Source organism: Psittacula echo (genome assembly GCF_963264785.1).
Source record: "Psittacula echo genome assembly, chromosome: 3".
In the NCBI taxonomy this organism is placed as follows: Eukaryota; Metazoa; Chordata; class Aves; order Psittaciformes; family Psittacidae; genus Psittacula; species Psittacula echo.
Window position 1 is genome coordinate 68,149,790 of NC_137736.1, and position 22,355 is coordinate 68,172,144.

Genomic DNA, 22,355 nt, shown 5'->3' on the forward strand with positions numbered 1-22,355 from the left:
CTTCTAGTCAATTTCAAATGATGATCAAAATAAATTTGTGTCAGTGATACAGATTATATCATTAATAGAGTCTACACTATGATGGGCTCCTTCCATTATTTGAAGTTCTAGGGGGGTTTGCTTTTTGCTTAGATTTCAGGTTCTAAAGCATTTATCTCTGATGCCTCAATTTTCTTATTTCTCATGGATTCATTGGATACTTGGTCATCTTATTTATAGAATTTTCAGATGCGTGTTTGGATTTAGACAGAGAATTTTTCAGCCTGCATGATCCAGATGAAAATTCAACATTGAAGTTGAATAAATCTCATGCTTACAGAAGTTATAATTCCAAAAGCAAAGAGAATTTCAAGGCACAGAAAACTATTTTTTTGTGTATGTTCATATCAGCCTGTGACAAGTCTCCTCATCTGCCAGGAATCTTCAGCAGCTGTTGCAAGTTGATTGGAGGCCCTTTGGGCTCATAAGGGATTGTCTCTTCTGAACAAGACTGGAGCTTTGTAGGCAGGAAAAAATCAGGTCTTTAATTTGAAGAAGCAGAGGATATAAAGAGAGTGCCCTGATCTGCTGCATACACTCATAGCCAGCAGTATCAGTCTTCTGAATAATGTCATGTTGAGCTCATTTATATAGACTACCATCACTTTAAAACTGCTTGAAAGCGCAGTTGAACACAAAGACTTCCAGCCTTGACAGGTCATTTGGTTTATGAATTCAGATGTATTTTTAGAATAGACTGTAAAAGTTTAAAACAGGCCCCTGCTCATTGCAAAGTGACTTGAAGTCTGTTGTCCTAAGATCTTCCAGGGAAACTCATCAGACATTTTAAAGGTTATTAATTTGTTTTATTTTAATAATTTGAACATTTTTGATTTAGTATCTGATTAGATGGAGTACTATTAAGCTCACAAAATCAAAGGCTAGTTAATGATCTCTTTTTACTTTTTACCAGACTACTTCTTTCTATGATGAGTTATTTAATCTTCAATTTCCTTTAAGCTAACCCAAAGGGATGTTTATGTTTTTTAGAAGTTTCTTTGCAATATTAAGAGCTAAGACTGAATTCTGATACAGATGGTGAGTTCAGGTTTTAGGGTATTATAGAAGAACAGAGAAGTTAAGCATTATGATGACCCCGGTTGACTGTATGGCTAATCACCAGAAAGATAAGACTGGTAGATCTGGGGTTTTTTCCACATCTATTCTTGCAGAAGCGTAATTTATTTTGGCAGATAGGAATATTATAGATCTTTTCTATATCTGATCTCTGTGAGATTACCAAAGTGACAGTGAGACATTGATGCAATCTCCTGTGCAGTAATTTCTCCACAAAGACACATATTTGTGTTAGAAGATGGCTTATTTGCATCTTTCTGGTTGTTGTTTCCATTATAAACAAAGATGTGAGCAGAGCAGCTTGTCATTGCTCTCATTTGTATTTGGTTAAAAGAAATCTTATTATGTAGTATATTAACTGAAGCTAAAATCAACAATGTTTAGGCAAACAAATTTCAACCTTGATTTACCTTTTATCCATCTTCAAATAATATAGCATATGTGTCTTTCAAATGGAATTATTTATTTAATGAGTAAAATCAGGAAAGAAACAGGTTTATCTATTTAATTTACCATCATTTAGGAAACACTAAAAGTTTTTGTATCTTAATACAATATTTTGCATTCACTGGCATCCACATCTTCTGGATAAATATTGAAATATTTATCATATTCCATCCATGCAGATACATGCAATGCAGAAAATATTAATTATAATAAAATATAAATAAAATCAAAGGTTACAATAACCATCAGACAGATGTTTTTGTTCCCAAATTACTGTAAATTTCAGACATAAGTTTCTATAGTGTGAAACAGACATTCTCATTTCCTAATGCAATCTTTCAACACAAAGAATGTAAAAATTGCACAGAGAATGGAATAACTGGAAAATATAATGTCTGTTCTACAGAAAGCTGAAATTGTTAATCTGTGTTCATTTGGGATCAAATGAAAAAGAATAACTCAAAACAAAATTAGAATTCCCCAGACAAAAAAAAGGCAGGGATGAGTGTGGGGGTCTGTGCATGTACAATGCAACTTTTCTAAAAAGAAGAACAGCTTTGAGTCAATATTAATGTAATAAAACACAAAAATGTGATGTATATTTAAGTGAATAGTTTGAGCAATGTTTGGCTGTATAAATAGAATGAAAATACTTTATTTGGAAAGAAGTGTTTGAACCTTATTGAGAAATATTCCCTCAGTCAAAATTATTTTATTTTGATAGTGTTGAAATAAAATTAATAACTTGAAAAAAAACCCCAGCATCTGTTTATTGGAAACCTATTCCTGTGAAATATCTTATTTTCAGCAATGCACATACTTCAAAGTCACTTATTACATGTTTTCTACTGCATGTAATGAAGAATTTTATCACCTGATTGTGCCACTGACTCTCATTGGCAAAGATACCTTATGGAGGATTGATCTCTCCTATCCAGTCGCTATTTATATGCTTTGCCAGCCCTATCCTGAGGCCATTCACAGTCTCCGAATGAGACTGGTAATGAAGGCCAGTAGAAGAGAAATGCCACCAGAAGTCCCACAGCTCTCATGGGCAGAAGGCTTCCTGTAAGAACTGACTTTTATTCTGTTAGTACACATGCAAAAGGCAGTTTTCCTCAAGTCAGACATCCGTTACTGCTCAAAACTGACAAAGTTCCTGGGGGAGTTCACATTTGTAACACTACCCTTGTCAGACTTAATCAGGTTTTGTACCAGTTAGCCATCTATATTTTGGTTCTGTAGGCTATATAAAATACACTTATAAGCTATCTGAAAGACATCTTTGCTTATACAGCATGATATCGCAGGTCCTGATGCACACTGAGATTGACCCAAGAGTTTCCTAAAGAAGACGCACTGTCACTGCAACCAACTCATAATACCCTGGTGATCCAAATATAAAAAGCCTTTTAGAGGCTGCACTGCACAGACAGTAGCTATTACTTCTCTGCTGTACAGTATGCATAAGATTTAGAGTGAATTTTACAGCAAAAGCTTTATCACAGGAAGAAATAGGCATGTTCTTCTGAGATCCCTCATTGCTGGCATGAAACTCATAATTGCAAGATCTTGTCCCCTTATTTTCTACCTATATTGTCTGATAAGTTCAAGCAATGTTCAAGTGCAGTTTTGAATGGATGAGTGGGTATCTTTATTTAGGTGAAGGCTGAGAAGGTTTTCCAGGCTTTGCCAGTAGCTTAGCTTTTCTCCAACTCTATTATTGACAGCATCTCAGCTCATGAAAAGAACTAATACTATTTTAAACTCCGTTACTCCCGGTGACCCTGCTGTTTAAGGTTATGGGACACTAAAACAAACTAAAATGAAGTAAAAGAAGTTTACTGAAGTAGATACTTTAAAAATGTGATGGAAACCTTAGAAGAGACAATATTGTGATTGTGATAATGTCATAGAATACCAGAGACAACAATTTACCCAAACTCAAAAAAAAAGTCAAACCACGGGATTTAAACATTAAACTTTAAATGCACATGTAATGCCTTTAAATAGTTCGTACATTCTGACTCTATGAGTCAGGCAGAGATTAGACATCACCTGCTGCATATAGACAATGTGCTGCACACTAGAATCTTTAAGGTCACTTTTGCTTACAGAAAATTATGTGCTAAAACAGGCTGGCAGGAGATTTTGCTCTCCATACACAGCTTATTCACTGTTGTCAAAGAAATAGCATGGGCTGGGGACCACTAGTTTAGAACAGAGCAAAACTTAAAGGCCACAACACTATTCTGCAACCCAGACGTTTGGGGGTTTTTTTAATGAATGCTTTTTAATGAACATTTCTGTTTCCAGTTCTGCTGAAAAAGCTCAGCTTATGTAATAAGTTATTCCATGAATATTCTTGGAGAATCTATTGATTAATCAGTCACAGCCTTAAGTATTCCTCAGTATACATAAAGACTGCAGAATTTACCTCAAGATACTCACAAGCTTTAGGAGAAGTTGAGCTGGAATCAGATCAGACTGTCAAGGCAATGTTGTTAACTCCTTTATCCCAATAAGGTACAATTTCCCAGATGACTGAAAATGTCAATGAAAGAATGCCTCTGAAGTTCACGAGAGGCGTCTGCTGTTTCAACTGGTAGGTTAAATTATTAAGTTGTTCTTTGTTTGAAGACTTCCTTTTCATGCTGAGGAATGCATATGGTTTTAAAGCATCTGTGCAAAGAGTTAAAATTTCTTTTGTTTCAGAAGATATACCATTTTGGGAGAGAGAGCTTCTGTTGTGACTTCTTTCTTCCTACTTTCTTTCCCTCCCACTATCCTCCACATCTACACAGTATTTGATGATTTCTAGGTTTCCTTTTGGGTTATTATTTTGACAATCCAGCCAATAACATCAATTTTTTGTTCAGTGAGGTGGACAAAAAAAAAAAAAAAGGCATTTTCCAGTAAAATAATTAAAGTAAGTACTTCCTGGAAATTTCACTGTTCATCAAGAATTGTGATGGCAATGGCAGTCTGGAACAACAGGGAAAGGGGCAGAAGAGAGCTGAGTTCATGTCTTGAAGACTATGAAGAATTGACAGCTGTAGAGAATGAAACTGATTGAGCTTTTCCATTCTGCTCTACTGGTACATCTCATGCAGTGTGACGCATGTGATTCAGGCTACATACTCGATCTCTCTTGACAAATCAGGTTATTTAGAATCATATATTGTGCATGTATGAGTGAGTGAGAATAAGAGGGGGAGGGAGAAAGACTGTGAGTGTATATGCATAGTCAATACAACTTTATCTTCCCATCATTTTTGCAGCCTCAGTAAATCCTGGTCGTACAATTAAAATTAGTTTTATGCACTTGCACAGCCAGTTATGAGTCATCTAGGGTAATGACCAGGGCTGTGGCCACATACTATTCCACCTGGTGATACTGTACACATTGCTGGCAGCAGCCACTGGTCCCTATCTAGGCAAATAATGTAACCACATTACCTAATACTTCTGTCTGATTGCCTTTCAAGACCAGAAAGAATAACCTCATGTGTGATATAAGACACAGAGTATCCTAAAAAGCGACAATATCTGGACTGCTATTCCCCACAAATAGACAAAAATAGGTGTTCTTCCTAATGTCCTGAGAGAAAAAGAACACATTGTGCTCTTTTATTTTCTCAAAATTCTCCATACACAGCCTTGCTTTCTTCCCTTTAACTCTGAATCCATTATTATCTGTAGGATTTGACAGGCAAATGCAGTTTAGTTGTATGGTTTGTTTATGAAGCATTAATTCAGAGTCCATAAACTGCTGAAGCTGGTTATTTGTGTTGGGTGCTTAGCCGCTGAAGTCATAAAATATTTTTTCTGCTTCCAGACATTGACTTGAAACTTGTAGAAATAAAATGAATGCCAAATAATTAATTCATCTGCCAGATTAATAATATATTTTGTCATGATATTATTAATCATTTACAAATACCAAGAAGATTTTTAACATGATCATTCTGGAAGGCACTCATGCATATGAATACAGGTATATGACACAAACATTGGTTGCTGCACATTTTCAACAATGTTTTTTTTAGGGGTTTTTTGTTTCCCTACAGGAACAAGGTAGTGTATTTTTAATTTATTTAGGTGAGCAAAATTGTCACTAAACCCTGCTGAGACTTTGTAGATATGCTTCTGTACATGAAAGATGTGCTTATTCTTATATGATAATATCTTTCCAACATAGTGTCTTATCTAATAGCCAGGACAATATCTCTCTCAAATATAAAATGCCTAAAGTTCTGTTGACAATAAAAAGATGAGATATTTAGATATATACAGTTATTTACTGTATGTATGTAGTTGCCATAATGCATCAATAATGCAATTTATCTGGTTTTTTTTCCATTGTCAAAAAAGTGTAAAACCAAAACCAACAGAAAAATGTGTTTTTACATTCTTTGAGATCAGTCTGTCAGAATTCTATTAGCAACTGTGATTTTTCAAAGGTTTGTCATCTCCTGAACCAACTGAAAAGAGAAGACCATTTTAATTATTTTTCTGCATTGTATGCATGCAGTAGATAAGGGATACAACGATGATCAGGGGGCTGGAGCACCTACCCTATGATGACAGGCTGAGAGAGTTGGGTTGTTCAGCCTGGAGAACAGAAGGCTCCAAGGAGACCTTAAGGCAGCCTTCCAGTTTCTAAATGAGACCTACAAGAAGATGGGGAAGGGGCTTTTTATGACAGCAAGTAGTGACAGGAGAAGGTAATGGCTTTAATCTAAGAAAGAGTAGGTTTACATATAAGGAACAAATTCTTTACTGTGAAGGTGATGAGACACTGATACAGGTTGCCCAGAGAAGTTGTGGATGCCCGACCCCTGGCAGTGTTCAAGGCCAGGTTGGATGGGGCTTTAACCAACCTGGAAGGTGTCCCTGCCCACCACAGGGAATTGGAACTAGGTGATCTTTAAGGTCCCTTCCAACCCAAACCATTCTATGATTTTACGTTTGTATGAACACATACAAAAGAACAAAATATGTAGCAGAAATTGTACTGAAAATACAAGCCAATATATATTTTCATTTATAGTTTCAGTCTTTGCTGTACAGTGCATGTTTTAAGATTCTGGAAATCAGTATTTGGAATTTGCTAGGAGATATAGAAGAATTCCATACCAAACCTTCTATTTTGTGGGGTATAAGAAGGCCTTAATATCTACTTTTTTATTAAGAAATTTTCTTAGAAATTTCAATACACTTCATTTCCAAATCATGGACTTCTAATATTTAAGCTAAAGAAGTGACAGGACAAGGGGTAACGGGTTCAGACTTAAACAGGGGAAGTTTAGATTGGATATAAGGAAGAAATTCTTTACTGTTAGGGTGGTGAGGCACTGGAATGGGTTGCCCAGGGAGGTTGTGAACGCTCCGTCCTTGGCAGTGTTCAAGGCCAGGTTGGATGAGGCCTTGGGTGACATGGTTTAGTGTGGGGTGTCCCTGCCCATGGCAGGGGCGTTGGAACTAGATGATCTTAAGGTCCTTTCCAACCCTAACTATTCTATGATTCTATGATTCTAAGTCACCTTTCACTATCTCTGAAACAAAATAAAACTGCTCTGAATCTACTTACTCAGTTGGGTCACATATGGGTCTCATGGAAAGGCTGCTGAGCAGTTAGTTAGTGGTATGCACAAATATGAGATCTGTTCTTATGCTTCTGTACTCCCTCTTGGGTAGCACTTCTACATATCTACAGAGTGAAAGACAGTAATCTGATAAACAGATTTCAGGAACAGGTATACTCATGAGTTCAAATGCAGTTTTGAGCCAAAGCTGAAAACTCGTGAAGATGATGTGTACAAACTGAGACTGAATGCATAAAAATGTTCACAAAAGAAACATACTTAAATTAAACCTATGATTGCATTATTTTCTTCTGCTTTTCAATAAACATTTATTTTCTGTCTTGCTTAAGTAAATACATAGCTTTGCTCATTTCCTTATTACAGGCATGGTTGCTGTTCAATACACTTCCTATAACTGTTGTACATTTTCAAATATATTCATAAACCACCTTACTACTCTTAGATCCAGTCTATGAAGAGAACATGTTCATACTAAGCAGGCGTGTTCATACTAAACAGGTGTACAGCTTTAGTGATCAGGAAGGAACACCTGTGAATATTTATCTGTTACCAGGCACAACATTTGTGTCAGACCAGTAGACTGCTCACTAACTAAAAATAGAAAAACAATTACTTTATTTCTTTTATTGTTGCAATTGTCAATATAGGAGCTGAAGCATTAAAAGTGTAATGGGAGATCTAGTCAACACTGGGAAAACCACTTGCTCTTTAGAAGTTTATTGAAAAGCAAAAAGTACACACATTGCCTAGTCTTCCTTCTCATTAATCATTTATTGTGGATAAGAAAGCTTTGTAAGCAATTAAAATTGAATTTGTAATTAAAAAAAAAAATCATGTTCTACAGAATGCAGTAAGCAAAAGCTACTATAAAGAGATACTCACAAAACATAGATTAGTAATAAAGGCTTCACTTTATCACCTGGCAACCTTAACCTGTCACCATTGCAAGCAAGGGAAGATAAAAGTTTTGTGATCCTGGGACTAATACATTTAAATTAATTATACAATTTAAGCTGCTATTTACGTGAATAAAATTATAACTGATGAGATGAAGCATGCTGAAATGAAACCAAACTCTCAGCTAGACTGCTTCTTTCAGGTGTCAGGTTTTGGAGTTTGAGTGCTTAAAAAATGTAATCTGTTCCCTTTTTTGTTGAAAACAGGTCTAGGAAGAATGCAAATAATCAGTTGACTATATTGCTTTTCAGCCTGTGATAAAGGAAAGGCAGTTACTTTTCAGATATTCTGAATGAATACAAAAAGGAAATTTTTCTTGTATAACAACCTAGATAGCAAGTATCAAGCCGGTAAATAATGTACTTCAAAACAGATAAGTGGAAAAAAATGGGAAGCAAACAAAACTCTCTCTGTAGACAGCCTCAAAGATTTTTCGTCACCTTCGTAGCCTAGTGTGAAATCTATTTTTGTATGATCACATGTGAAACTTTTCTGTGCACAAAAGGCTAGTTTAATCCTTATGACAGAGACCACTGATCAGAAGAAAAAAAGCAAAAGAAACTACAATTTTCATGTTTATTTTGCTTTTCTGTTTAAATGATGATAATCGTAATAATCACAGATCCTGCAGCCATGACTTCACAGCATCAGATGACAGCATTTTTAATGTATACCTTTTAGTTTCCAAACGTAGACAGTGATCCTCACTGTTGCAGTTTTTTCCTCTAGTCTACAGCTGTCGGTGATCAGGAAATGTGTTTGCGCTGAGCACTGGATAAGGTTTTATTTGAAGAGAAGCAGCACCATCTATTGCAACCTGATAGCTTAGCTCTAGATGATATAAAGAGCAGAGCTGACCTGAGCCTAGTTTTAAGCTCTTACTTGCGCTTACTTTCAGAATTTTTTCTCAGACCTGCTTCAAATGAGGTTAGGATCTCAGTTTTTATATGATACAGGGAGAGGGGGTTGTGGCATGTGTGCATGTGTCTAATAAAAAAGTCTAATAATAAATAAAAAAATCTAAGAGACATACTTGTTTACAAACAAAGATAAAATAACAGCATAAGCTTAGTCTTGACTACTTCTTTTGAATTACTTGGCTGAAGTTTTCATTTCTGAAGTGGGAAGATAGTCAAAAGTTAAGAGTATGTTTTACTCAGGTGATATTTTCTCAAAATTTACTTAGAAGCAGCATTAATGTAGGTGTATAGTACAGTATGTTCTTCTAATAATGACAGTGCTGTTGTCATCCATCTATACCTCTGGTTCTTCTCTTTTTCCAGACTGTCTACAAAGCTTGGCTCTGTTCCCAGTATTTTGAAGTCACACAGTTTCACTGCAGCAACAGAATTCCTTGCAAGCAATACTGTTTGGAGGTTCAAACGAGGTGTCCCTTTATATTACCAGACAATGATGATGTCATCTATGGAGGACTATCAAGTTTCATCTGTACAGGTATAGTATAGAAAAGCTAATTTCACTTGTTTTCATAAGTCTATATGTATAGGAGAGTGTGGATAATGTTTCTTCCATTAGCACTAACTATGAGAACCTGAAGGTATTCCCTGTCACAAATACAGGTGAGCACACCTCACCTATCAGAGGTGCTAGGATTTGAGCCCAGATTAGTAATGCACATTTATGCTATAGCTTGCCATAGTCATTAACTTTACAAAACAAAATTACTAGAATAAATTGGTTTTGGCTTGGGGTTTTTTATGCTTAATAATTTGATGGAAGAGTTTTATTGCTCTGTATCATGCAGTGCTCGGAGTAAAGAAGCTCTGGGTCATGCAATATTCAGAAAAAAAGAAAAAAACAAGTCCAGTTTTTAGTATATTCACCTTTGTTCAACTGCCTTCTAAAGTTAAATAAACAAAGATTCTGAAGTGTAGCAATCAAAACTGTGCAGCTCTTTGAAAGTAAATCATAGAATCATAGAATAGTTAGGGTTGGAAAGGACCTTAAGATCATCTCGTTCCAACCCACCTGCCATGGGCAAGGACACCTCACACTAAACCATGCCACCCAAGGCCTCATCCAACCTGGCCTTGAACACCGCCAAGGATGGAGCATTCACAACCTCCCTGGGCAACCCATTCCAGTGCCTCACCACTCCCACAGTAAAGAATTTCTTATATCCAATCTAAACTTCCTCTGTTTCAGTTTTAACCCGTTACCCCTTGTCCTGTCACTACAGTCCCTGATGAAGAGTCCCTCCCCAGCATCCTTGTAGGCCCCCTTCAGATACTGGAAGGCTGCTCTGAGGTCTCCACGCAGCCTTCTCTTCTCTGGGTTGAACAGCCCCAACTTTCTCAGCCTGTCTTCGTACAGGAGGTGCTTCACTCCCCTGATCATCCTTGTGGCCCTCCTCTGGACTTGCTCCAACAGTTCCATGTCCTTTTTATGTTGAGGACACCAGAACTGCACACAATACTCCAAGTGAGGTCTCACGAGAGGAGAGCAGAGTAGAGGGGCAGGATCACCTCCTTCGACCTGCTGGTCACGCTCCTCTTGATGCAGCCCAGGATACGGCTGGCTTTCTGGGCTGCGAGCGCACACTGAAGCCAGCTCATCTTCATTTTCTCACTGACCAACACCCCCAAGTCCTTCTCTGCAGGGCTGCTCTGAATCCCTTCTCTGCCCAACCTGTAGCTGTGCCTGGGATTGCTCTGAGCCAGGTGTAGGACCTTGCACTTGGCATGGTTAAACTTCATAAGGTTGGCATCAGCCCACCTCACAAGCGTGTCGAGGTCCCTCTGGATGACATCCCTTCCCTCCGGCGTATCAACACACACAGCTTGGTGTCATCGGCAAACTTGCTGAGTGTGCACTCAATCCCACTGTCCATGTCACCAACAAAGATGTTGAACAAGACCGGTCCCAACACCGATCCCTGAGGGACACCACTCATTACTGGTCTCCAGCCGGACATCGAGCCATTGACCACAACCCTTTGCGTGCAGCCATCCATCCAGTTCTTTATCCACCAAGTGGTCCACCCGTCAAATTGACGTCTCTCCAATTTAGAGACAAGAATGTCATGTGGGACAGTGTCGAACGCTTTGCACAAGTCCAGGTAGATGACTTCAAGTGCTCTGCCCCTGTCCATCAGTTTTGTAGCCCCATCGTAGAAGGCCACCAAATTGGTCAGGCAGGATTTCCCCTTAGTGAAGCCATGCTGGCTGTCACCAAGCATCTTGTTGTTTTTCATGTGCCTTAGCGTGTCTTCCAGGAGAATCTGCTCCAAGATTTTGCCAGGCACAGAGGCGAGACTGACTGGTCTATAATTTCATTGGTCATCCATTTTCCCCTTCTTGAAAATGGGGGCTATATTTCCCTTTTTCCAGTCATCGGGAACTTCACCTGACTGCCATCATTTTCCAAATATGATGGCCAGTGGCTTAGCAACTTCATTCGCCAGCTCCTTCAGGACCCGCAGATAGATTTCGTCAGGTCCCATGGACTTGTGTACATTTAGGTTTTTAAGATGGTCTCGAATTAGATCCTCTCCTACAGTGGGCCTAGGGTCTTCATTCTCACAGTCCCTGCGTCCGCCTTCCAAAACTTGGGTGGTGCGGTCAGAGACTTTGCCAGTGAAGACCGAGGCAAAGAAGTCATTAAGAACCTCAGCCTTCTCCACATCCCGGGTAGCCAGTTCTCCCAATATCTTCCGGAGGGGGCCTACGTTTTCCGTAGTCTGTCTTTTATGTAAGGAAAAGGTCTGTCACTAGCGAAGAATTTTAGGAATTAGTTGTTCACCTGTAAAGAGCTGATCTTCTGGTCTGTTCTTGAGCTTTTTTACATTCTGTGAGTATATTAATTTTTAAAGGTACACATTTATAAAATGGTTTGGTTCATTTTACATTTCATTCTGCTCAAACACTATCTCAGGATGATCCAACCAGGGAGGACATAGTAGTCAAGAAGTAGCTTTAGTACATCTCAGGTGCCTCATACACTTTTTTCAGGACTGGCTGGGAGACATCCTTACAAAACTTCACCTTATATCAATGCTATCTGCAGCTTTCTGGTGTCTAGATTATCATCGGAGAATCTTGCGATATTTAGGCAACTTATTCCCACTGAATCAGTAAAAAGGCACTTCAACACTTAGATCTTTTGACATCCTGCTCCAAATATCTGAAATTAGACATCCTCAACATTAAATTAGGGCTGCACTGAAAACCTTGATACAAAATCAGTTGCTTATGGTGTATGCACATGGTTGCTTATCAGTTGCTTATGGTGTAAGCTACTTGAAAGCAGAGTAAAATATAAAACCCCATAAATGTTCTATAACGTCTCAGAATCAGGCATAATATTTGTGTCAACTCACTTCACCTTATAACTGTGTTTGGATTTAGGGAGGTTCTGGTAGTCTATTGCAAACAGTTGAGCAATATTCATCCGTACGCAAAAGACAATATAATGAATTGTAACCTGAGTTACAATTTGGTAGTCATCAATAACGTAATAAATTTAGCACTTCAGTGCATTTCATAAATATGCCTTCCAATGTGCATACACCATAAGCAAATGAGTGATATTTTCCAGTTTAAAATAAGACACTAAAAGCTGAAGTGAGAAGCTGAGGACATTTTTATTTACAATATGTATGCAATATATATGAGTGTGTGTGCACGTATATACGTGTGTGTATACATATACATATGCAATGCAAAGAATAAACAAACAATAAACAAAACCATATTTGTAATTATTTCAGAAAATCTCTTAGGAAATACATATCCACATCTTCATTTTTTCTATTTTATCTTCAAGTCCAAATTCATTCCTAAGACACACAAAATAGATGACCTTGCAAAGATTACTTAGTCGATATCTCAGTTTGGGATGAAAAGCAGATTTAGCAAAGGATAAAACTCATTTTGCTGCAGGCATTAGTAGCATGGGTATCCATGCGTAAACTCTGTGATTAAGTTCTCACTAGAGTCACTGAAGATCTGGTGTAATTGGTAGAGCTATTTAATTCAGTCTAAGTGGGCATCTGCCCCTGGTGAGCTGACTAGCTCTCTATGCTCTGCTAACAGTGCTGGCTGCTCTCTTGTTTGCTGTAGCTGCTATTAGTCACCAAAGTCTTATTGCAGACACTTAAAATCAGGGAAACCTCAATCTCATCTCAGCAGTTCACTAATATTTGGTTGAACTTTTTGTCCTCTCAAGTCAAGACCCTCAGCATCAGCAGAGCTGAGCTTGTATTCACAGACCCATAGGAGTAAGCATGCTGATGCTAGGCAGTTTTATGCAAGAGATGATGCTGAGAAGTGCAAGGCTGCAGTTCAAACTTTGTCCAGAATACAGGCCCATGGTCAACCTCTGCAGCTCTCTATAAGAGGACTTCATTCTGCTAAACAAGGTATTAGACTAATAGCTGCTGTGGGACTAAAGAATTAAATTTCTCTGCAGCTTAGTGAAAACAGTACAGTGAGTTCAACAGTAGAAAAAATACTCTACCTCAGCATAGCTTGTGGCTTGACAGTTAACTTGAATCCTTTTGCTGAAAAGCAACTGAAAGCAGGTCACCGTTGTCTTGAAGAACCTCTTCTGCTGCTCTCTCTGTGAGCTCCTGTTTGACAGACATGTTCTGGGATTCTGCTCTTCCTGTCATTTGTTAAATTCATTGGCAAAAGCCAGAAGAGTCAGATCACAGATATATCTATTTGATATTTAAGTCTTATAGCTCCTTGTCTGCTGTCTCCAATTGATCTAACTTCACTGTGAAGCTGGTCACCATTGAGCTCTGCTACAGGAAACAATTCCTCATGAATTCCTCATGAACAGCATTTTGCCACAGCCTGTCACTCATTGAAATTACTCTTGAAAATCCTTGCTGCTCCTGACTCTGATGGTATCCCATGGAGAGAAATGCTACAGGTCCTTTTTTGAAATTTTCACTTCCATTTTCAGAGAAACCCAGCAGGAACTGAACTGGGTTATGCTGTTTCAATATTGTTTTCATCCATGAAACTGATGAAAGACTAGCTAGCTAGCTAAGAAAAGCTATTAATTAGAAAATAGTTTCTGGAGAAAATAAAGGAGCCCCCTAAACAGGATGACTTATCTGAGAAACATTAAGAATTTGTGGATTCTGATTTTCTTTAACAATGTTTCAGAAGCAACAATTTTATAATAAGGGCTTTCCTTCCTCCTCTCCATGGTAACAGACTATTTCCTCTAAGGTCCAGTAGAGATTGAGGCTAATGGAAAGACAGAAGACTGACTTCTATAAAACATTTTAATATACTGTGGAAGGCAAGTAATAGAAAAAAGGGTACTGGTGATAACTGGTTTTATTTGATTTTGACTACAGCACAAAGTCCAGGATGTGTGAATGTTACATGTCATTTTTCAGTTGCAGCTGAGTAAGAGACTGGTGCAGCTCCATGTCACTGGTGGCACTAGGAGCTGCTGCAGCGGTACCAAGCCACTGCCTTCCCTCGCCAGCCCTCTTCCACCACAGCAGTAGCCAGGCGCATGGTGGCATCAGTGGGCAGAGAACCCACAGACTTGGGTTTTTTGCTTTCAGAGCAGAATTTTCTCAAGGTTGGATGCTGTAAAAACAAAGCAAAACAAAAAAGTACTGGAGGCTGTAAAAAGGAATAAGAACAAAAAGAAATAACAAGGACATTTCTCAGAAGGTTCATGTGATGAGAACACAGCATGGGACTGTCTAATTTTAGCCAAGAAATTTTTCAGTAGTTTTCTTTGACAACATTAAAAAAAGTAGTTTATACTATGGATTAATAAAGACTTCTTGGAAATTCTTGAGGACTGGTATAAGAAGATATATTCTAGCTTGAGAATGTCTTACTTGTTTACCTGCAACAAAAGTAGATAGTGGGAAAAGGAGAGGGAATGCAACACTAGTTGTGGATAGCCAGAACTTGTGTAGAAATGCATGTAAGGATGTGGGTCAACTGCATCACAAAAGAAAGTACTTGGGAGATTAATCAAAACAATCAGAATCACAGTTTGGTTCTGTTTATGGAAACATGCAGTTAGCTAGAAAGAATTTGTGTCTTACTCTCCTCCTTTTCTTCTAGGAATAGAACTAAAATGTTGGTCTTTCCATCAGACAGTGTTCTGGAACAGACTGTTTTTCATATTCATTAAAATTGAATGGTTACTTTCAGTTTAGACCTTTGGAGTTTATATACCTATGAGTTAAGTTTCAACTAATGTTTCTTTCTGCAGCTCAGATGTCCAGAATTGCCCATGCAAAATAGAATCTTATTTAAGGGAGATAATGCCTGTGTTCAGGCATACATGCCCACACATGTCAGATTGCAACGAATGAGTCTTATGCAAAGTTCTAGGTCAAAGTTTTTAATTGTGATTCCTATGAAAACGGCGTCATACCAAAGAGATTGTTTTCTTTCATAGATGTAGTCATTTTTTCCTCTTTTCCCCCAGTGTGAATGGAACAAGTGGAAGATTTCTTTCACACATGCTCATTGAGTGAGAAAAGAGAGATGAAAGACGTATGACTCTATGTACAAAGCACTGGAAAGAGACTGGTAATAATTCACAACTCCTGCTTTTCCCTTGCCTTCCAAAGTAATGTGGTCATGCAGCTGGCTTGGGGACTGGTCCAGCCCATGAACTGTTTCTATTTGGCTTGTTGTCATCTCCCAGTGGAGACAGAGACAGGATATAGGAGGCATAAATGCTTTCTTCACAACCGAACTATCCATTTAGGCCTGCGGTTTGCTAAACCCAAAACCCATGATTGCTCAGTTTCCACCAAATGAGCAGCAGAGATACCCAAAGAGATGACCTCTCCTCACACATGCCCTTCCAGGATATGACGTCAACACCAACACTGCAATTGCATCTGCATTAGTGATCTAGTTCAAGAATGTACTTTTGAAGCAAATCTGTTCATACTTCTTGTTGTTTAACTTGCACTGGGAAGAGGTCTTGGAGGGTTTGAACTGGATTCCTTTGGATTAAACTAAACCAGGAGATGTGCTACTGGAACATACCTAGCATGTCTCAAATGCTAATGTGCATTTTGATCTACAGAATTTGACTAGAGCTAGAGTGAGTTAAAAACCCTTAAAATGCGTTTAGAGTTGACACAAGATACTCAGCACCAGCTGTTTCATCCTACATATCTTCTCTTGCCCCAGACTACTTGTTAATACAGACATAGCCTATTCTGGCTTCTGGGAGAACAATCCCAAAACTGCTGTCCATGTACCAAGTCTGGACCACTTTAGAATGCTGAATTAGAGCTAGCTGTGTTGCTAAGGTCTTTCTTTGTATTGACCAAAATTTATGGCCTCTTGTGCCTTCTGGCACAACAGGGCCATCACCCAGCAGCAAGTATTAGGCAGGAAATTCCAGCCACATGCTCACACTCTTTACTCTTTTTGTCATGGAATTTAATAGAGCACCTATGTTCCTCTGTGAAGGAAACGAAGGAAATGTAGTGAGCAACAATAAGGCAGAGATGTGTTGCATTAGCTTGTTCCAAAACCAGCACAGCAGTCTGGTACTTCCTAAAAGCAGTGTCATCAGAATGAGTCTTCTTCCACTAAGAGGAAAATCAAATTTGTCTCCTCTCCTGTGCTGAACAGACTTCTGATACTTTTCATCGTGGAAGGAGAAAACAAAGTGACGGAGGAGCTGACCAGGGAGGTGATTCAGGTGCTTTGACTCACTCATGTTTCCCTTCAGTTCATACTAATTTAGGGTCCTAATTTCATGTGCTCTGATTAACATCTCGGTGGCTTGGAATGCATAATGTAAATATTCTCCCATGCATCAGTTTTTGGCAAATATCAGTAACATATACTTATGTGATCCATGCAAAGTAATGCTTCCTCAGAAACTCCTCCTCCTTCAGAGTAAAGAATATTCACCAGAAATTAAACTGTCAGTCATGCTTCTAGCAAACACTAATGTTTCTAAGGGCATAGTGAGAATTATCACAGAGAATTCTCAACAACCTGTAGGAGGAGTTTGTTGTTTAACAAAGCTCAACAAAGGTGTTGGGAACAATTCTTTAAACTGCAGCTTCCTCTCAAGAGGCAGATGTGTGTTTGCGTTTCACTAGCAGGTTTAGCTATAGAGTGCCTCTTTCAAAACAGATGCAGTGATTCTAGTGCAATTTGAAAAGCAATTTCCTCGAGAAAATGAAATATATAGAATGCTTCACATCTATCTTTTATTTGCAGAACAATTCAAGAAGAGAAAATCTCTGAATGCTATTTGCTTTATGTTGTTCTTGGCAAACTCAGACAAAAAAGTATATACTTGATCCAAATTCTTACTCTAAAAATAACTCATAATTATGTGTCATTTGCTTCCTGCCTACACGTGTTAGTAGGTCCTAAAATATCAAAATACTAAGCTAACACAGACAGCAGGATTAATCCCATTTATGTTTGACAAGCATGGTTTAAATTGTTACTATGGATCTGCCTGCAAGGAAAATTTGACATGGTTTTACAAGCAGAACCTGTCAATCTAATAACTCATCTTTTTGAGTTTAGTGCTTTTCTAGTCTTGAATATTGGGGCTTTCCCATGAATAAGGTCCTATATTATAGTAAGTTTATTAGCTGCAAATGTTCTTCTCCTATAAAAACAACACAGACAATTAACTTATTGATATCCCTGAACTTTCTATGATAACACAGTACTTATATATGTATGACTCCTATCATATCACAGTAGTAAATCTTTTTCATAAAAAATTGTACATAATAGAAGCGAAACTGGAAGGGGGTGTGGGTAGGGAAAGCCAAGTGCTTGCAAGCATCAAGTTATCTCACCCTTATCCTGTATCTCAGCAAATCTAAAAAGGTTCATTGTATAGCCTTGAGAGTCAGCTACTCATTTATTTTTCTGACTTGCAGCAGCTCAGTCAGTTTTATAGTGATAATACTGATTTACAACTGCAGGAGGAATCTGGTCCTCTACATATTTCAGGGGGAAAAAAAAATCCATTCATGGTGAGGAAACACAATGTATTTTTCTTAAATGTGGACACATACAGACAGGAAAATGTTCCAGAGGCAACTGTCTGAAATAACCAACATACAGTGTTAAAAAAATAAACAACCAACCAACCTACAGCAACCCAGATCCCCTTCAACAATTGGAGTAGAGTCTGAAATGTCAGCCTTTTCAAAAGAGCTGAACAGCCTTATTCACCAGTTTAAGAATAATCTGCTTAACTAAAGAATAATTTATCTTTAAACCTTCTTCTATATTTCTTTTTATTACTTTTTATAATATGAAGGGTATAAAATACATGCCTAAACAGAAGCATCATAATGTGTCACTTAGAAATTGAGAGGACCATCTGGATAAGACCGAAGAGTGCTGGCTTCCAGATCAGATGTAAGCAAGCAGTGAAATCTAGTCATATAATATCTAATGTGTTCTTTTGCCTTCTGTAGTTGGAAAATGTTAATATTGAAATCTCAGAAATAATTTCTCAGAAGGAGAAATGTCATGCAGAGTATTTGCATTCACTGATACAATGATGTCACTGCTGGATGGATCAGTCTTGGCACACATTATTTACTTTGGGCTTCACAATAAAATGGAGTATTCAAAACTTCTGGTATACCACATCCGCTTATCTGGTTTCTTCTAGTTCATGGTATTTTCTTCAAGCACAAGAAGCTTGGTATGCCTCTCAAAATAATTAGAAACCTATGTTTAAAAGGACCACAGTTTAAGTTCTGCAGAAAGAAAATGGGGAAGAACCACAACATACCATAAGATCTGTTTTATTTCTGTGGCTTTCCAAAATACTTACCCATCAATGACAACAAATATATCAACCAGACCAGTTTTCAGACCAGTTTCCTTTGATGCAGAATACTATGGCTCCATAGCTCTTTCTGTAGCAAAGAAATTAAGAAGCAGGCCAAGATAGACTAACTGCTACAGATACAGATACAGCTTTGAACATGACACATCCTGATATTGTTGGGGTGAGATGTGGAAATGCAACCACCTGTTTTGCATGCTGCTTCCTGTTTAAACGAAATTAAAGTGCTCATGCAGAAACCACTGGGTTCCGTGAGTTAGCTGGTGATCTAGCTGATCAGCAGACAATGCATGCATAGACAGTCTTTTGTTTTTAATTCTTGTATAAAGCTTATTTGCAGTTTGCTGATTTTCCCCCAAAGCTGTTTCCACACAAAGTGAACATGATGCCCATGCTGTCACTCCTTTTTCTTTCAGTATGAGTCAGCTGAGCAGAATACATGGGATTTATCTTCAGTCATGTCTCCATTAACATAATCTCAGTCAAATGAGTAACCCTAATCTTTCATCAGCATTAGTAGCACACATTCCCTACAGATATAATATCATCAAAATGTTACCTGCATGCGAAAAAGCTATCTGGTTAAAAAGCAAAGAGATCTCTTTTACATGACCTCCATGAGTGATAGCATATCTGACTGGAGAATGGTTTGATACCAAAAAGTATCCTGGCAAATTCTAGATCTTTGATAAAGATCAACATCCAAGAACCTCCACCTGGACCAAGATTTTTGCTGGTGAAATATGGGTGAGTGCTGAGAAAAGTTGGGAAATGGAGATCCAGAGCTGAAAGTTTTAAGTGAAAAGGGAAAAGCAAAGTAGGTTTTGAGCCAGTAACAGTTGGTAAGTCAGTCTCAAAAATACAATTTCTGAACATCCAAGTAATACAGAGTAATGATGTCTACAAACTGAACTACAAAGACAGAAGAGGAAGAAAGAAGCCTTGGTGGTTTGGTGGATAAAGACAATACCCTTTGACTTCTTACCCCAAACTCTGTACCCATATAAAATGTTTTAATAAAAGAACAAACTAGGTTTTTTTCTCCTTGTTTTTCCAAGGCTGATGTAGCCAGCTTTCCAGGGTTTCTGGTAAGTCACAGGTTTGTAACTCTTTGACTGAGTAGACTGATTAGATCCAAGGGGCCAAAACTAATAATTATGGCTTCAAACAACTATGTGATGAAGCACAATCATGAAGTTTTATTATCTCAGTGCAAAAGCTCTGATTGAATTTATATAAATGTTCTGCAACTGTCATATAAATAGTGGCTCCGTAGTTAATTGATTATTAAATATGTAACTGCAATTTCAAAACCTAAATTCAATTGCTGAATTGAAGTAAAGAGGAAATGTAATTTGCATCAAGGAACAAGTTCAATGCAGCTTTGAATGTGGAGTTGTCTTCAATTTATTTATAATTCAGTAAGTGCATATGAACTATTTAAATACCTTTTGATTGCCAGCTTGTATATATAGGCTTTGATTTCAAAGGAAGTCTGGGTTTTCCTATAACAAGAAAGACAGGAAATATAGTCTGAATAGTACACAAACCTCAGTGGGATCAAAGCATTAACCATTCTTTGTGTCTCTTCAGTTACCACTAACAGTTTGAGCAACTGAAGTCACAGAACTGATCATATAATTACCTGCTTTAGGAGGCACTTCCTGTATGTTACCATGTTTAAAAACACACTTATGCACGCAAACATCAAAAGATGTGTCTCAGAAAATATGATGTTGGGAGTAAGACTGCTTTATTATACTTGTAATTAACAACTGTCCACAAGTTCCAAAATGCAAAACAATCTCTTAAAAAACATGAAGTACATTCAGTGATGATCTGATAGAGAATAAATAATTTTCAAGTGCTGGTACTCTGCCTTAAGTGTCTGACTGCATAGGAGCAAAGAAATAGCCTTAATTCCTACAAAGTAAACCCTGACTTTACAGAAAATCAGACAAGCTGTTGTCATTCCTGTATCTTTAAAAACTTGATTGAATCAAAAAGTAAATGCAACTTTACTTGGATAACACGTAACATAGTAGACCATTGTATCAGCTATGTAAAAGAGTGCCAGTTTAGGTTTAATCTCCATTTTAACATGCTCAGCCTACCCAATGCACTTTTTTTTTTTAGTTGCAGATCAATAATACAGAAGTAGGAACAAAAGAGTTCTGTTTTGTCTTTTTTAATGGTGTGCTGCTTTTTCTTACAGGTTAGTCACAAAATGCAAGCAGTCTGATGCTTGGACCTAAGGATGTTATGCCTAAACTTGTAGACATTGTTTTTTGAAAGTAATCATTGCTGTGATACTTTACACAAAATGTAATTCTTGTTCCAAGAAGTAAAGTTAATATATAAATTATAACAATTATATGTCTGCTTCCAAAATCTTTATCCTAATATTTTAGTATATATAGCTCTTTAGTGAAACCTAGCACTACCATAGAGTAATTATTTACTGCGAAATTTATTCTATGATTAATGGAGAAAAGATATTTGTCCTTTCCAACCCTAACTGTTCTATGATTCTATGATTCTTGAATTTATCTATTAATTAACCAGCCTAATTAAGTTCTTGTAATATAGTAGAAAAGAATATATGTGAGAAACCAATGGAATACTCTGGTTATGTTACTGTCCTATATATAGAAATGCAGACAGCATTGACAATTTACAAAAAGACAGTTGCATCTTTTGGAAATGACGGAATTCCTAACTACTCAAAAATTCATAATCAGATCAGTCTGAGTAACTCAGTAAAGTTCCAAAGGCAGAGAGATCCTAGATGTATAGTCAGACATATCAAGCAATCTGATTGATGCATGGCAGGGAAAGGTTGTTCTCGTCTCTATGATATGCTGAAAAGTACACTTCAGCTGAAGAACCTCAGTTGAGGTAGGGTAAAGAAGTACACTCTGCACAGTTCTGTTTGAAGCTGTTCCTGTAAAGCTGTTTGATCTGTATTTCTTTGACAATCAATATTGTCAATAGTGTAGGTGTATCAATTATTCGTTATTCAAGGCCTATGTTTGTGTGGGCAGTAATATTGCTAGTATGTGCTCACTGACTGAGCAGTAATTTCAAGATCCTTTCAAGTTTTGTGGAAATGTCTGGTTTGATTAGTTGTTACTTCCCAAAAAGGCAGAATTCAAATATCTTTATAATTCAAACATCAATAATTACTTTTTAATGCCGTTTCTTTACACAAGCATGCTCAATGTCATATTTCTGTTAAATGATCTTTTGGTGCTGCTTCCTGTTAGACAATGCATATCCCTTCAACAACTTTAATTATACAAAATGGCTAGTGTTCTGAGGGCCTCAGGCTCTCTCAAAGATGTGAATTTCTTTGCTTAGACTAGTCTATTGACTGTTCCTTTGTGCTACCAACTTCTGGCAGTCTTTTGA

At 37.6% G+C, this 22,355-nt stretch overlaps 1 protein-coding gene across 1 annotated transcript in view; it reads left to right on the forward strand.

The window, feature by feature from the left end:
* Positions 1 to 22,355, forward strand: part of NALF1 (NALCN channel auxiliary factor 1) — a gene marked incomplete at its 5' end in the record, with an annotated part of 473,501 nt that overhangs the window by 449,938 nt on the left and 1,208 nt on the right. Inside the window, one exon of the mRNA XM_080614350.1 lies at positions 9,413 to 9,584. Within this exon, the coding sequence (XP_080470476.1) occupies positions 9,413 to 9,584 (172 nt within the window). The remainder of the gene's footprint in view (positions 1 to 9,412; positions 9,585 to 22,355) is intronic.